Here is a 15,882-nt window from a genome sequence, read left to right on the forward strand (position 1 = left end):
CCTTCCACTGATTTCAAAACTCGGTCCTCCAGGAAGTGGAGAGCAACACTTTGATATCTTAAAAAAAAGCTGCGTTAGAAAGGATTACCAACAAATACTGACCGGCTCATAGACAGAAGCGGGCAACATGGCAGACCAATCATAACTCATCTCATGTCCAGCCAGTCCGTTATCTCAGCCTATCATGGTTAGCAGGAAGGTTCCTGTCTTTTTTCATGGCTAAACCAACTAGTAATTTAAATAAATGATTTGTATTTATAGATGGCATACAAGTTTGTTATTAAGGCACATGAACGTTCACATGTTCCAGAAGGCATTTCTGCCAAAGAATGCATTTTGATTTTTAAAAAAAAGTTTACATTCAAATGGCTCTCCTGTGAAGTAGTGACGTGTGACATGCGCCTAGTTTCCTGAAACGAGTCACATTTTATTAGATAGCAATGAAATGATAATAGTATCTAAAGGAAATAGGCTGTCTTGGCCTAATTCCAAAACTTCCAACTTATACAGCAAATAAGGGAGTTATTGTCATCATAAAAGGTGAATGATGTGCATTTTATAATGCTTGTTCATGCGTGCACATTTTTGCGACAGGTCTGATTTTATAACAGGAAACATGCGTATATATGGCACACGCAGATATTTAGTGTGAAATGTACGCAACGATTAGGAATGAGGCTCCTGGACATTTTGATAAAAAGGGAGGGGGGTGGTTTTAACACAGACCTATGCAGGAAGCCGACGGGCCGGAAGTCCCTGTTACCCGGAGATAACTTCCACCCTAACCCCCCTGAAAAAGAGCCTCCCTATCAGCCAATACATTCGCATAGTCACTCTGTGTACCACAGACGCTGCATATGACAAACAAGCGCACTTCTTGGATGAGCGCTTTAGACTACGGGGTTACCCAGAGGAATGGCCCAGGATGACATTAACACTCAGAAACCACCCCGCCCCTCTGACCAACGAGTCCAATGCCTCCTTTAATACTCCCCACTTGGCAAACAGTTCAACCATTTCATTTTTTTTTAAACGCTGTCGCATCTTGAGCACTGACCCACAACTGGAAAAGACGTTTAAAGATCCTCCGCAGGTAGTCTTTAGACACACCTTCAACTTCAGTCAAAGGGTGGTGAGGTCTGTCGGTCTCTTCTACCGGTGCCACTTAGCACCTACTTAGACAATGTGTCGGGACGGTAATTACAGATGTGGCCGAACAACTGCACAACGTTCAATCACCCCATCGCGGGCAGGGCCATTAAGATTAAGGGTGTCATTACTTATTCTCCAACAAATGTGGTAAACCTGATCAAGTGTATTTGTGGTCTATGCTATGTAGGAAAAACAAGGATAGCAGAACACAGGAGTAATATCAGGACTCTTGACCAGAGAAGCCCTGTGGCTGCGCATTTCATGGAGGCTCGTCACGACATCAGCTCTCTGAGATACGTTGGTATCGAACATGTTAAGGCTCCTAGGAGGGGTGCAGATACTAAAAATCTATTTCTGACAAGAGAATCATATTCATTAATCATTTGTCCACCATGTCTCCTAAAGGTCTGGACCAAGAGTTTGATATTGGACCATTTCTTACATTAATATGTTACGTTGATTTTTCTTGCCATCCAGGTCTCCACAGACCGACAGTCATGACCACACTAAAATTCCATGTGACCATTGAGTCACGGTAATCTCCTTTTATGCACTCTGGACATGCTTTGGTAGTACCCAACTCGCTAACTACCATCAGGTCCGAATGGCCTGGTACTCAGGGCTCTATTGTCCCTCTAACCACTCTGGCATCAATGTAAATGCTATCGAAAATCACATCAAACAATTGTAATTCAAACAGTAGACCTATCATGCTTTTAAAACTCACCTCACTGCGATGATCAATTTGGAGAAAGAAGTTCAACAGCAGGTTGAAACAGTAAAACATGGTTGTTTGTGGATGTTGTTTCAAAGCCTAACAAAATGGACAGCACTTTCTAAGGTGATGATTATTTCAAAACACCCATATGCATATTAGAACTTATGCATATGCATATGAGCACAAACCCAAGAGAAAAAAAAAATATATATATTTATCCTACTACTGCATATTATGCATGGCAAAAAAAAACATAACTAATTTAAGATGTATTTGGTACATAATTGGTCTAGCCTATACACCAAAATTAAACATTTGAGTAATCGCCTTTGAGTGTGATCTGTATTATGTTGCATACTGGATGGACTGATTACCTTATGCTACACTCCAAAATCCATGAGTCTGGTAGAGAATGTATAGCACTAGTCGATGCTGTCGGTTCATTGATTGTGCAGGGCGGATTACAGTTAGTTTACAATTTGTGAATTTGTATTTGATTTTGAATAGCCTAGTATTTAAAAAAAAATATTTTCAGAATTAATTGAGTGACACTTACCTTCAGCTATACAGAATCTCACCACCATCCATCCTTCCTTTTCTGCCCATGTATTATGTTCTTGAGCGCGCAGAAAGTCTCAACAGTTTAGTGAAATATCTTTCGTTGCGAAAGCATGTCACTATTGATATTCCCGAACAGCTTTCACCTGGTTTCCCAAGTGAAGCACTGGGTAGCTGCAGGAACAAGATTTGAGAGCCCATGGCATACAGAGTTTGGGCAGAATATCACCTGTCGGGCATTGAGAGCATACTCCTCAAACAGTAGTTGATGTGGGGAGGGAAATAAGCCGTCTTTATATTTATTTCTCAGCTGCTCGTGTTAAACACAGCTCCACTATAAAACCGAAGTAGCCTATAAAATAGACTGGTGGGGGAAGCGCACGGCCTCCATTCCTTATTTGAGTGCATACAGATGACATGTATTTCCCCCCCCCTGCCCCTCTTCCTGCCCATTTGATGATGGCCATTCTAAATCAAAACTAATTTGACATATTAGTAAAGATGAAATTGAGAATAGTCTGACGGGTGATAATATGATCACTTGATGAGAGAACAGCTGTGCAGCCTGAGACAAGCAACTGAGCGTTTCTTTTTTGCCACTTATTCAAATCATCAATAGCCTATCGTCGCGTCATGCAGCCCACATATGTTTTGATTTCTAACACATTCTAAAAGGTGTGTATCAGTCACAACTAAAGTTGCCAAATAACTCTACATCTGGCATATAGGACCTGTTTCAAAACCACTTTTACACTTCAACATAGCCACTTCATATGCGCACTCACTCTGTGAAAAAAGTTCAATTATATTCTTACTTTAAAATCAGATAAAATAAATAATGGCACGGGGCAAGCCGACAGTTTATGGTAGGTGCAACATAAGACCCCAAAAAATGACAAGGGTTTGAGTGAGAGGACTAAATGATGTCTCCATGTGGCCACACACCTCTCCAAAGTGTGCACAGTTCTAAAGTAGGCTGCTGTCAACTCCAAAGCCCACTTAGTATCAGAAGGCTGCTGGCTTACCACCTCAGTTCAGTTCTTACTGCTTACTGGAGAGACCTGCCTAACTCACTACACAATAGACCTCTACAAAAGTCTGTGGTGGCACTAGATAGTCCACACAGCATAAAGACGAACCTGTGAGAAAGTGTCATCTTTTCCTGACCAACCCCTTTCTTGATAATGACATGCCCACCCAATGGCATGCCCAAAAGAACACCAACGACGACTGAAGATTGTAGCTATGTTTGATGGAGATGTGAGATGGCGTTTGAACGGGTCTTTGAAAAGCTCAGAACTGACTCATCCTCGGCTGCCAATGAAAGCGAGGAAGCACTGATAGATTATGGAGGAGGGTGCTCTCGCAGCAATATGAGAACCCTCTTCTCCTTTTCTTTCCTCTCCAACTGCCTAATCCCCTCGCCTCACTCAGACACTTACACTTGTAATTCCCAGCCAGATCCACCGGAGTGAAAGCAGCGATTTTGAATCGCCAGCGACAGGGCGGATTAGCCAAGCGAAATCCAGACTGAAGGCACTTTTTTTTTTAGCATGACTCGCTATTCTTGACTTTGGCCGGCAACTTTAAAGCCATTGGTCAGTTATCGTCGAAATCCGCTCAGTTATAAAGCTGCCGGGATCTGAAAGGGTGGCGGTCGTATTTTTAATTGTAGAAGAAACAGAAAAGGGAGGAATCTCTCATCTATTGGTATGATATCATAACAAGATTCGTTTTGTCTAATAATTCAAAACCCTGAATGTCTCTAATGGGACAAAATCCAACAATCAATGAACACAGAAATGTCAATTATGTAAGATAATAGACTGTCTGTCTGTACTTTCGGGACTATACCAGACTGTTTGAAAGTAATAGAAATTACAGTGTAAGGGTGGCCGAGATGTTGCCTCCAAAATTTGCTCTTAGAACTCCATCACTCAGCCGAGAGAGAGATCTTTGGCGTATTTGAATGAACCAGAATTTTTACAAGAAGACATTTTGATCAAAAAGCCTTACGTCTCTCACCCCATTATTGAGGACGGCTCCTTTTGATATCATTTCCAGATGAGGGTTGAAGAGAATCAAATGAAGGGAACGGAGCGAGAGAGAGGAACATCCCCAACACTTCGGCCTCAACGTTCACTCAGTCCACACAGTGTTCTATATGATAAACCATCACCGCTCCGATAGCTCTCGCACTTCTTCCAATTGTTCTCCTTTAAAGGTGTGACTAATGACGAAGTCGTTTCAAATCTAACCGTCCCTCAGATATGCATATCCCCTTTGTCTGTTTGCTTTTTTTAATGCACTGATTCGACTTGAGAGGAACCCTTTCAAGTCAGACTAAGAAAGGAGAAGATCACGGAAGCTGTCAAGATAAAAGTTCTGGGTATTAATGAGTAATGGGTATCATCTTGAAATCGCTCTTCTCTCACTCAGCAGATTTGGAAGGACAAAGATGAAGTACATATGAGAGGAGATATGCTGACATGAGAATTGCCGGTGCCCTGGAGCATTCCAACATCTGCCCGGGCGAAACCGCCTCTCTGTCCAGGTGTGCCATGAAAGCAGGATCTTCTCGGCAGTTGGCTGTCAGTCGGCACGTTCACCTCACAGCCCTGGAAACACTTTCATCCCCCCCCCCCATCTCATCTTCCTCCATACCGCAGCTGCCTGTCATGGGAAAGAGGAAACAACTATAACAGTAACCTGCGTGCACGTACACTCGTCTGTCGGTTCACTGTAGTGTACTGTATCAAGCTGTGCCTATGCTAGCTCAGGTAGGCCTATTGTCTGTGGAAGGCCTCTACAGACGGCAGCTGAAAACGCAATTGTGTTTACTTTCATGATTTGTTGACCAGCCACCCTGCTGCGCCCTACACAATGTCAAAAGGAATGAATGTGGATGAAAACGGTCTTGAGTGGCAGGCAAGGAAATGAGAGAGCGCATCCCCAGGATCCCTGAAGTGAGGGAGGGAGTTGGACCGTGTGGCGGAAGGCAGGCTAGGCTGTCAGAGGAGCGGAAGGCAAGGCTGTTCTCTCTCAGATTTGACCAACCAGTCAGAACTGTCAGAGCCATCCCTTTCCATCAGCAGTGGGATCGTTCATAGACCTGCAGCTCTGAAATATGAGTGTTAAAAACATATTCCACTGTCTTACGTTTTTCTCCCAATGGAAGGGAAGGTTGAAGTAACAGTTAATTCAGTCATCTGAGTTTTTTTTTAAGGATTTCTGACTAGTTTGTTGGTTTTTATCATCACACTATCTAACAATCCATATATGTACAGTTTATAGAGGGATCGCTGCATGTTTGGAATGCTTATGTATGACTCAACAGTATATCGGAGCCTTACAGCTTGCTGTGTGAGTCTCATGACTGAACTGAAATTCCAAAGATTTACTGAGAAATCCCTCAACTCAGAGGATAAAGAACATCTTTATTTAGAGTCGCTGGTGGGGTTAATGAAGTACATCCCGTACAGTACAGTACACACTCCTCCCTCCCAGTGACTCATTGTGAAAGGCTGGTGGCAAAAGAGAGAGAACCCCCGAGAGACACACTGGAACCGTTCCAAATGTTCCACTCAGGAATATCTTCAAGGACAATCAGATAAATAGTTTATATTAAGAGGGGCTGTGTGAAATCGATTGCTGAAGGTGTTATCTGCGCTCGCAAAAATGGCTGGTAATTAGTCACGGCTAAAGGAGCATTAGAGAGCGCAAAATGGATTTCATCTTAATATACAGTGCCGTGAAAAAGTATTGCCCTCTTTCGGATTTTCTCTATTTTTGCTTATGTTTGATACTGAATGTTATCAGATCTTCAACCAAAACCTAATATTAAATAAAGAGAACTTGAGTTTATAAATAACAAAGTTACTTATTTATCTAATTAACAAAGTTATGTAACACCCATTTTTTCCCCTGTGTGAAAAAGTAATTGCCCACTTGCACTCAATAACTGGTTGGGCCATCTTTTAGCTGCAATGACTGCCACTAAATGCTTCCTGTAGTTGTAAATCAGTCTCCCACATCACTGTGGAGGGATTTTGGCCCACTCTTGCATGCAGATCTGCTTTAACTCAGAGACATTTGTGGGTTTTGAATCATGAACTGCTCGTTTCAAGTCTTGCCACAAAATCACAATTGGGATTAAGTCTGGACTTTGACTAAGCCATTCCAAAACTTGTTGCTTTTTAACCATTCTCAGTTATACTTTTGACTCCATCTGTCCATAGAACATTCTTCCAAGAGTCTTGATGATCATCCAGGTTAATTCTGTTGTGCATCAGAGAATGTCAGACCACCCCTCTGTGAGCTGAAGCGCAGTTGGGTCATGCAGAAAGACAATGATCCAAAACATACAATCAAGTCTAAATGAAAATGGTTAAAAAGCAAGACATTTTAAGTTTTGTAAGGGAATACCCCCCTGAAATGGACTAAAATGAAGGGGAACTTATTGGCAGCGTACGAAACATATACACGATTTACAATACCACTCAAATGGACGACGTTTCATTCAAAACTGATTGCAAATGCCAAGTGTCACACAGCAAAAATCCAACAGATGGCGAGCGCGCTCCACCGTAAATGTTCATATTGCAAATGCAAGTCAAGACCCAAGGGTCAAATTGAGAAAATTTGAAAAAAAAATCTAAAACGTATCACCCCCTTAAAAAAGTGCTTTCTGTACCGTTTTTCGAAATTCTTTCGATTGTTTTGTCAATTACACATGTATAAGAACTGTATGAACATAAAATTGTCCATAAAGGCATATGTTTTGTCCATTCGCAATAAGATTTCATAGGAAGTCAAACATCAATGAACCATTGCCAAATGTCATAAGAAATGTCCAAATGCAATATGAAAGTGCCAAATCAGGATGTTATGTCCATTTGCAATATGATATCATAGAAAGTCAGTCAAAAATCAGTGAATCATGGCCAAATACCATAAGAATTGTCCAAATGCAATATGAAAGTATTGAATGTGCCAAATCAGGATGTTATGTCCATTTGCCATGTACGATCATAGGAAGTCGGTTTCCAACCCTAAAAGTCAGTGAACCATCCACCATCCTTGCTGTGTGTGTGTGTATGAGAGTTTTTTATTTGACATCTGTTGGGAGATATGACTGAATTACAGTTCATGAGGGTTGCCTAATCACACATGAAGTTTTGGAAACTTTTAACCCTTCGAAACAGCCACTATGACCCCAATTTAACTTCTCTGGGGCAGGTGGGACGTGTCCCACCGGCCAATAGCCAGGGAAAATACAGCGTGCCATATTCAAATAACATGATATAAAAATCTAACTTTCATTAAATCACACATGTAAGATACCAAATTAAAGCCACACTCGTTGTGAATCCAGCCAACATGTCAGATTTCAAAAAAGCTTTTCGGCGAAAGCATAAGATGCTATTATCTGATGATAGCACAAAAGTAAACAAAAGAGAGAAGCATATTTCATCACTGCAAGCACGACACAAAACGCAGAAATAAAATATAAATCATGCCTTACCTTTGACGAAATTATTTTGTTGGCACTCCAATATGTCCCATAAACATCACAAATGGTCCTTTTGTTCGATTAATTCCGTCGATATATATCCAAAATGTCAATTTATTTTGACCGTTTCATCCAGAAAAACACAGCTTCCAACTTTCGCCAAGTCATACAAAATATATCAAAAGTTACATGTAAACTTTACCAAAACATTTCAAACTACTTTGGTAATACAACGTTAGGTATTTTTAAACGTTAATAATCGATCAATTTGAAGACGGGATGATCTGTGTTCAATACAAAAAGAATCTTTTTTTGTAACGTGACTCTCTCAAAATATTTACTTCATGTGACCCTCATTTACGATAGCCCTACTTCTTCACTACACAAAGGAATAACCTCAACCGATTTCCAAGGACTGGTGACATCCAGTGGAAGCGGTAGGAACTGCAAGCAAGTCCATTAGAAATCTGGTGTCTCTAAAAAAACTTATTGAAAAGACAGTGACATCAAAAAAATACAAATTCTGAATGGTTTGTCCTCAGGGTTCTGCCTGCTACATAAGTTCTGTTATTCTCACAGACATGATTCAAACAGTTTTTTAGAAACTTCAGTGTTTTTTCTATCCAAATATACTAATAATATGCATATCTTATATTCTGGGGATGAGTAGCAAGCAGTTGAATTTTGGCATGCTATTTTCCCGAAAGTGAAAATGCTGCCCCCTGCCCTCAAGAAGTTAAGGCACTTCCGGTTGTCACAGGAAGCTAAAAGTAAACACATATCCTCATTGGGGTATCCTCTTACAGAATTGACTGATCTACACAGGGTTGAATGCAGTGAGTTATACAAACTGCAGGTTTGGTATATCAAAACACCTTCAAGGTGAATTTAATCACTTCCGGTTGCTCCAGGAAGCTTAGAATCAACAGAGGTAGACCTCATAGTTGCCTGATGGATAGTCATCGAAGACAGGTTCATAAGTCATTCATAACCCACATTGCCTTCTCCCATAAATTCAACCTGAAGCCTATGTATTCCTATGGGGAGAGAAGTCATTGCAAACTGTTTGATGTAAACACCTTTTCACTGTTAAAGGTTAATGCCACACGGTCAAAGTTAGGCTTGCAGATCTCGGGAGGACCTCAGGAACGTTCCTGAGGTCGAATTGTGCTTCTAACCCTAACGGTTCTCCCGCTGTCACCCAAAAGCACCTGACATTTAGGGCCAGGCTTCATTATGGGCCTACTTTTTTTCATGGTCGCTGCGCTCAGACCGAGCGAGCTACAGTCAAGCGGGGCATCTCGTTGAACTCGGCACAGCCTAGCGATTATGGTAATGCCATTGCAGGCTCTGTGTGTCTTTAACCTGTTGAGGATAGAGGGCGCTATTTACACTTTGGGGGAAAATCCTGCCCAATTTAAACGGCCTCGTACTCTATTCTTGCTCGTACAATATGCATATTATTATTACTATTGGATAGGAAACACTCTCTAGTTTCTAAAACCGTTTGAATTTTGTCTGTGAGTAAAACAGAACTCATTTGGCAGCACACTTTCTGACCAGGAAGTGGAAAGTCTGAAAATGATGCTCTGTTCAAGGGCCTGCCTATAAATGGGCATGATACGTATGAGTATACATGCACGTCATACACCTTCCCCTAGATGTCAAGATGAAGTGAGAGAAGAAATGAATTGTTTTTCTTGGTCTGAGGTGGATTATATCCTCTTCGCACGACGAGTCATCCATTTCCTGTTTTCTGGAAAGCGCGAAGGTGGACCTGGAATTGCCTTCTGAAAAGCCGTCGTTATAGGCGACTACTATCTCCGGCTTTGATTTTATTTGATACATGTCACAATATCATCGTAAAGTATGTTTTTTCAATATAGTTTTATTAGATTTTTGAAATTTATTCGGGACGTTAGGCGTGTTGCGTTGTGTGCCTTTGTTCAGAAAGGAGAGCTTCGCGCCACTTGGCCAGTGTGCTTGCTAATTCAAGAGGGAAAAACGATGTTCTAAATCCAAACAACGACTGTTCTGGACAAAGGACCCCTTGTCCAACATTCTGATGGAAGATCACCAAAAGTAGGACCCATTTTGTGATGCTATTTCATATATCTGTCGAACTGTATACTAGTAGTTTTGCGCCCAGGTTTTGGCCACTCTCTCGTTATAACATAAGCCTTATGTCGTAATGAAGATATTTTTAGAATTCTAACACTGCGATTTCATTAAGAACTAGTGTATCTATCATTTCCTATACAACATGTATTTTTTTGTAATGTTTATGAATAGCTATTTGGTCAGAATAGGTGAGAGTCTAATAGAAATATCCGCACATTCTGGTAAAAAGAAGCTACGTTAGCATAATGGATAACCACTGATTTCAGCTCTAAATATGCACATTTTCGAATAAAACATAAGTGTATGTATAACCTGATGTTATAGGACTGTCATCTGAGGAAGGTTTATGAAGGTTAGTGAAAATTAATATATTTTGCTGGTTTATTCGCTAACGCTAACGTGCCTATTGCTATCGCTAACGTGCCTTGATGAATGAATGCGGAAGTGTGGTAGGCTATTGTAGTAAGCTAATATAATGCTATATTGTGTTTTCGCTGTAAAACACTTAAAAAATCTGAAATATTGGCTGGATTCACAAGATGCTTGTCTTTCATTTGCTGTACACGATGCATTTTTCAGAAATGTTTTATGATGAGTATTTAGGTATTCCACGTTGGTCTCTATAATTACTCTGGCTGCTTCGGTGCTATTTTTGACGGTAGCTGTGATGGTAGCTGCAATGTAAAACTGATTTATACCTCAAATATGCACATTTTTCGAACAAAACATCGATTTATTGTGTAACATGTTATAAGACTGTCATCTGATGAAGTTGTTTCTTGGTTAGTTTGGTTGGTTCTTGGTTAGTTAGGTTGGCTTTGTGCATGCTATCTGTGCTGTGAAAAATGTCTGTCCTTCTTTGTATTTGGTGGTGAGCTAACATAAATATACGTGCTGTTTTCGCTGTAAAACATTAAAAAAATCGGACATGTTGACTGGATTCACAAGATGTGTATCTTTCATTTGCTGTATTGGACTTGTTAATGTGTGAAAGTTAAATATTTCTAAAAAATATTTTTTGAATTTCGCGCTCTGCCTTTTCAGTGGAATGTGGGAGGAGTTCCGCTAGCGGAACGCCTGGGCCAGACAGGTTAAGCACCGCACTGTGTCACTCCATCCTTGCTGTGTGTGTGTGTGTGAGTGCTTTTCTTTGACATCTGTTGGGGGAAATGACTGAATTATGTGTGGTTGCCTAACCACACATGAAGTTTTGAAAAGATCTGACCTTTTTAACCCTTCAAAACAGCCTCTATGACCCCAATTTAAGGCACTTCCGGTTGACACAGGAAGCTGAAAGTGAACACATATCCTCCTTGGGGTAGGCTTTTACAGAATTTAGAGTTTTAAGTCTTTACGTTAAGAACTGACTTATTTACAGAGGGTTGAATGATTGAGTGTTATTTCAGAAAATCACAGAAATCACGTAGAGTTCCGAAACCCACCTTAACGGATTCGTCTGAACATGCCGCAACTGGATCTGTAACTTTTTTGTGAAAAAAAAACATTTCTCTGAACATCACCAATTGTACATTGTACGATTTCTCTTAAATTACGATAGATAAATGTCTGTTTCTTTTTTCCTTACACTGTAGGTTCATGTACTTTGACGTGAAGCGGTCAAATTAGCGCTCTATTTTAGTTTTTGACCTTTAATCCCAGAAAAATGGCCTTAACTCAAAGCGTTGAGGCCTCGACGCCGTCTTTTTCGGGGCTAACAGCCCATTAGTCCAAACCTATGCTCACCAAGTTTCGTCTTCGAAGTCTTTTCCATTTCTAAGAAATGGCCATGTCGTGATTGGTGATGTTTTGTACATTTGCAATAAGATTCCATTCGCCATCTGGTGGAATTTACCGGGACAGCAGAAAAATGACCAAAATTTTAACATTTTATAAAACGGAAACCGAATGTCCGAGAGACTTCGTTCGATGATTTCCCAGAAGATCTGGCCGCCGTCGGCAAATTTTACAAACATTCGCAGACGACTAGTAAGGGACCGTACATTTGCAATACGGAGTTTCTCATCGATCATACAGCAAATGCCAAAATGTGCCCTTCAGGTATGGAATGGCCTAGTCAAAGTCCAGACCTAATCCCAATTGAGATGTGGCAAGACTTGAAACGAGCAGTTCCTGCTTCAAAACCCACAAATGTCGCTGAGGTAAAGCAGTTCTGCATGCAAGAGTGGGCCAAAATTCCTCCACAGCGATGTGAGAGACTGATCAACAACTACAGGAAGCATTTGGTGGCAGTCATTGCAGCTAAAGGTGGCACAACCAGTTATTTCGTGTAAGGGGGCAATTACCTTTTCACACAGGGGAATTGGGTGTTGCATAACTTAAAATGCAAAAATCAAAGGGGCAATACTTTCACAGCACTGTATTGCAGATACAGTAGCTCCTGAGTGTATCTCTCCCCATGCTATCTTCTGATAGCTAGTCAGACTTCTCCAACGCTGGTGCTAGGGCCTGACTTAAGTCCTATAAGGACACTGTTGGCAGGTGGGCTTTTGGAGCAGCTTAAGCTCTGCCATTATTTGTTTGTGCCTAAACCTCAGCAATAAGGCACTTGAGTAAACCGCAGCTGTTGACTAAGATTGGACTTGTGTATTCAAAGTTAATCTGCAGGCAAACTGTCTGTGAGTGATTGACTTTGCCCTGTTGGGTTGTGTACTATACCTGTGAGTTAGGGCCAGATGTGTTAGTTTAGAGATTAAACTACTGCAGGGATTGATCATGTCAGCCAATCAGCTCTCCTAGTTGAAAAACAAAAAGACAATCCTCCCATGAAAAACGACCGTATGTTCTTTCAGTTGAGGCTCTTGAACCTATTGCCCCTTCCAAAGCTTTTCAAAGGCATCTTATCAACCAACCACCACTGTGTAAATACTTGTGTGGCTACGGCTTGTTTGATCGGCTCTGACAATGTGATTTCATGTGCTTTATTACAGAAGCTCAAACAGAAGAACCAACAGCTGAAGCAGATAATGGACCAGCTCCGAAACCTCATCTGGGAGATAAACTCCATGCTGGCTGTTAGGAGTTGAATGGCAAACACGGCGACACAGAGTGTGACACACAGGCGCAGGCGTGCATACATACACAAACATATATACACACACACCACCGACAGGAAGATATGGTTATTAACTGGATAAGTGACAGGGTCCCTCTAAGGTGGCACTTAAGAAATGCAAGCTTTCACAATATACCACTCTCAGTACCACAAGACGAGTTGGGAGAGAAGAGGGGGGAAGAAAGCAAAGAAGAATGAAGATAAATCATGCAATGGGGAAATGCTGATATACACTAACCGGCCAATTTATTAGGCACACCCATTTAGTACTAGGGTCAGACCCCCCTGCCCCCAGAACAGCCTGAATTCTTTGGGCATTATACAAGGTGTCAGAAACGTTCCACAGGGATTTTGGTCCATGCTGAAGCGATGGCATCATGCAGTTGCTGCAGATTGGATGGTGGTACATTCAGTGGGCACACAATCACCAACACTGGATAAATGAGGAGTGGAAAAACATTGCCTGGAACATGACAGAGTTCAGTTTACTTGAGTGGACTGCGCAGTCCCATACCTCATCCCAAAGATGCTCTATTGGATAGATTATATATATTTTTTTAACTAGACAAGTCAGTTAATTAAGAACAAATTCGTATTTTTGTTTTTCACCCCTTTTTTCTCCCCAATTTCGTGTTATCCAAATTGGTAGTTGTTACAGTCTTGTCTCATCGCTGCAACTCCCGTACGGACTCGGGAGAGGCGAAGGTCCAGAGCCATGCGTCCTCCGAAACAGAACCCACCAAGCGACACAGCTTCTTGACACAATGCCTATCCAACCCGGAAGCCAGCCGCACCAATGGGTCGGAGGAAATACCGTACACCTGGCGACCGTGTCAGCGTGCACTGCGCTCGGCCCGCCACAGGAGTCGCTAGTGCGCGATGAGACAAGGATATCCCTGCCTGCCAAACCCTCCCTAACCCGGACGACGCTGGGCCAATTGTGCGCCACCCCATGGGCCTCCCGGTTGAGGCCGGCTGCGACAGAGCCTGGACTCGAACCACAGCTAGCACTGCCTTAGACCACAAATTCTTATTTTCAATGACGGCCTAGGAACAGTGGGTTAACTGCCTTGTTCAGGGGCAGAACGACAGATATTTACCTTGTCAGCTCCGGGATTCTATCTTGCAACCTTTTGGTTACTAGTCCAGCGCTCTAACCACTTGGCTACCTACTGCCCCTGGGGACTCCGCAGACCACTCAAGTAAACTGAACTTGCTGTCATGTTCCAGGCAATGTTTTTCCACTCCTCAGTTGTCCAGTGTTGGTGACCGTGTGCCCACTGGAGCAGCTTCTTTTTGTTTTTAGCTGATATAGGAGTGGAACCCGGTGTGGTCAACTGCTGCAATAGCCCCATCCATGACAAGGACCAACGAGTTGTGTGTCCTGAGATTTTGTTCTGCACACCACTGTTGTACTGCGCCGTTATTTGTTTGTTCGTGGCCCACTTGTTAACTTGCACGAGTCTTGCCATTCTCCTTCGACCTCTCTCATCAACGAGCTGTTTTCGCCCACAGGACTGCCGCCGACTGGATGTTTTTTATTTGTCGCACCGTTCTCAGTAAACCCTAGACACGGTCATTCGTGAAAATCCCAGGAGAGCGTCCGTTTCTGAGATACTGGATCCGGCTTGCCTGGCACCGACGATCATACCATGCTCAAAGTCGATTAGGCCACTTCTTTTGCCAAATTCTAACATTCAATCGCACAGTAAACGAATGCCTCGGTGCCCGTCTGCCTGCTTTATCCAGCAAGCCACGTGACTCACTCTCTTTAGGAGCGATCCATGTGTGTGAACGGGATGTTGTACCTAACACACTGGCCGGTGAGTGTAGTTATCGCCTACAATATGGTTATTAAGAAGACTTTCAGAGTTGTGGTTTGAAAGACTATAGTCATGGCTTTCAGTAGAATTAAAAGCAACTGTTGATTTATTGTAGGTATAAATGCAGGGCAATATGTAGACATTCGTACAACATTATATATATTTAATCTCTATCCTAAGATATTTGACAAATACTCAGATTACCCATTTAAAGGGGTTTTGATGTTCGATTTCCCTGAAGATGTTTTTATACATTCCTTAACCATTTTAGCTAAAAGGACATATAGGGCAACATTTGTGTCGTGCAGGAGAGCACAGATATGTAAAAAAATACTAGGGCACATTGTTGAAAATAAGTTTCAAATTGATTCACTGCCAGATTGAGGTCTGCATTATTTTTTCCCAGCACAGATCTGGGATCTTTTGCACCATGAAAATGATAGTGTGGTAAAACGAAGATGGAGTTTTGTGTATTGTATTTTTGTTGTTTTGTGTGGTTGGATGCTCGATGTAAAAGTGACAATGCAGCATCTACTGGACTTTTTATGATCATCACAATGTCTCGTTAACTTTTGTAATTCTATGGGGCAATAAATCCTGCTGTGATTTAGGCCAACACCGTTTCTTTCTGTTCTATTTTTATATCTGTGTTCTCACTGCTCACGAGGACAGCCAGATCAAGTGGGGAAGTCTCTTTGTGGTCTTTTTGGATTGTCCCCAGGCTTTAAAACTTTATTTTATTTTAATTACAGCCAGAAACAGTGCCGGCCCAGCCTATAAGCGACAAACTATTTATTAGGGCCCCGCGGCCACTGGGGCCCCCTGACCCTTTGATTGAATCCTGGTGTTATTATACTGATGATTTGTCGGGACAGATGATCTCTTTACGTACAGTGCATTCGGAAAGTATTGAGACCCCTTCACT

At 41.9% G+C, this 15,882-nt stretch overlaps 1 protein-coding gene across 1 annotated transcript in view; it reads left to right on the plus strand.

The window, feature by feature from the left end:
- The window catches only part of LOC120027539 (mediator of RNA polymerase II transcription subunit 30-like), a 53,438-nt gene extending 39,701 nt beyond the window's left edge, over positions 1-13,737 (plus strand). The window contains exon 5 of the mRNA XM_038972529.1: positions 13,010-13,737. Within this exon, the coding sequence (XP_038828457.1) occupies positions 13,010-13,105 (96 nt within the window). The 3' untranslated portion in view covers positions 13,106-13,737. The remainder of the gene's footprint in view (positions 1-13,009) is intronic.
- The last annotated feature ends 2,145 nt before the right edge of the window (positions 13,738-15,882 follow it).

This window comes from Salvelinus namaycush, chromosome 32 (assembly GCF_016432855.1).
Source record: "Salvelinus namaycush isolate Seneca chromosome 32, SaNama_1.0, whole genome shotgun sequence".
Taxonomy (NCBI): Eukaryota; Metazoa; Chordata; class Actinopteri; order Salmoniformes; family Salmonidae; genus Salvelinus; species Salvelinus namaycush.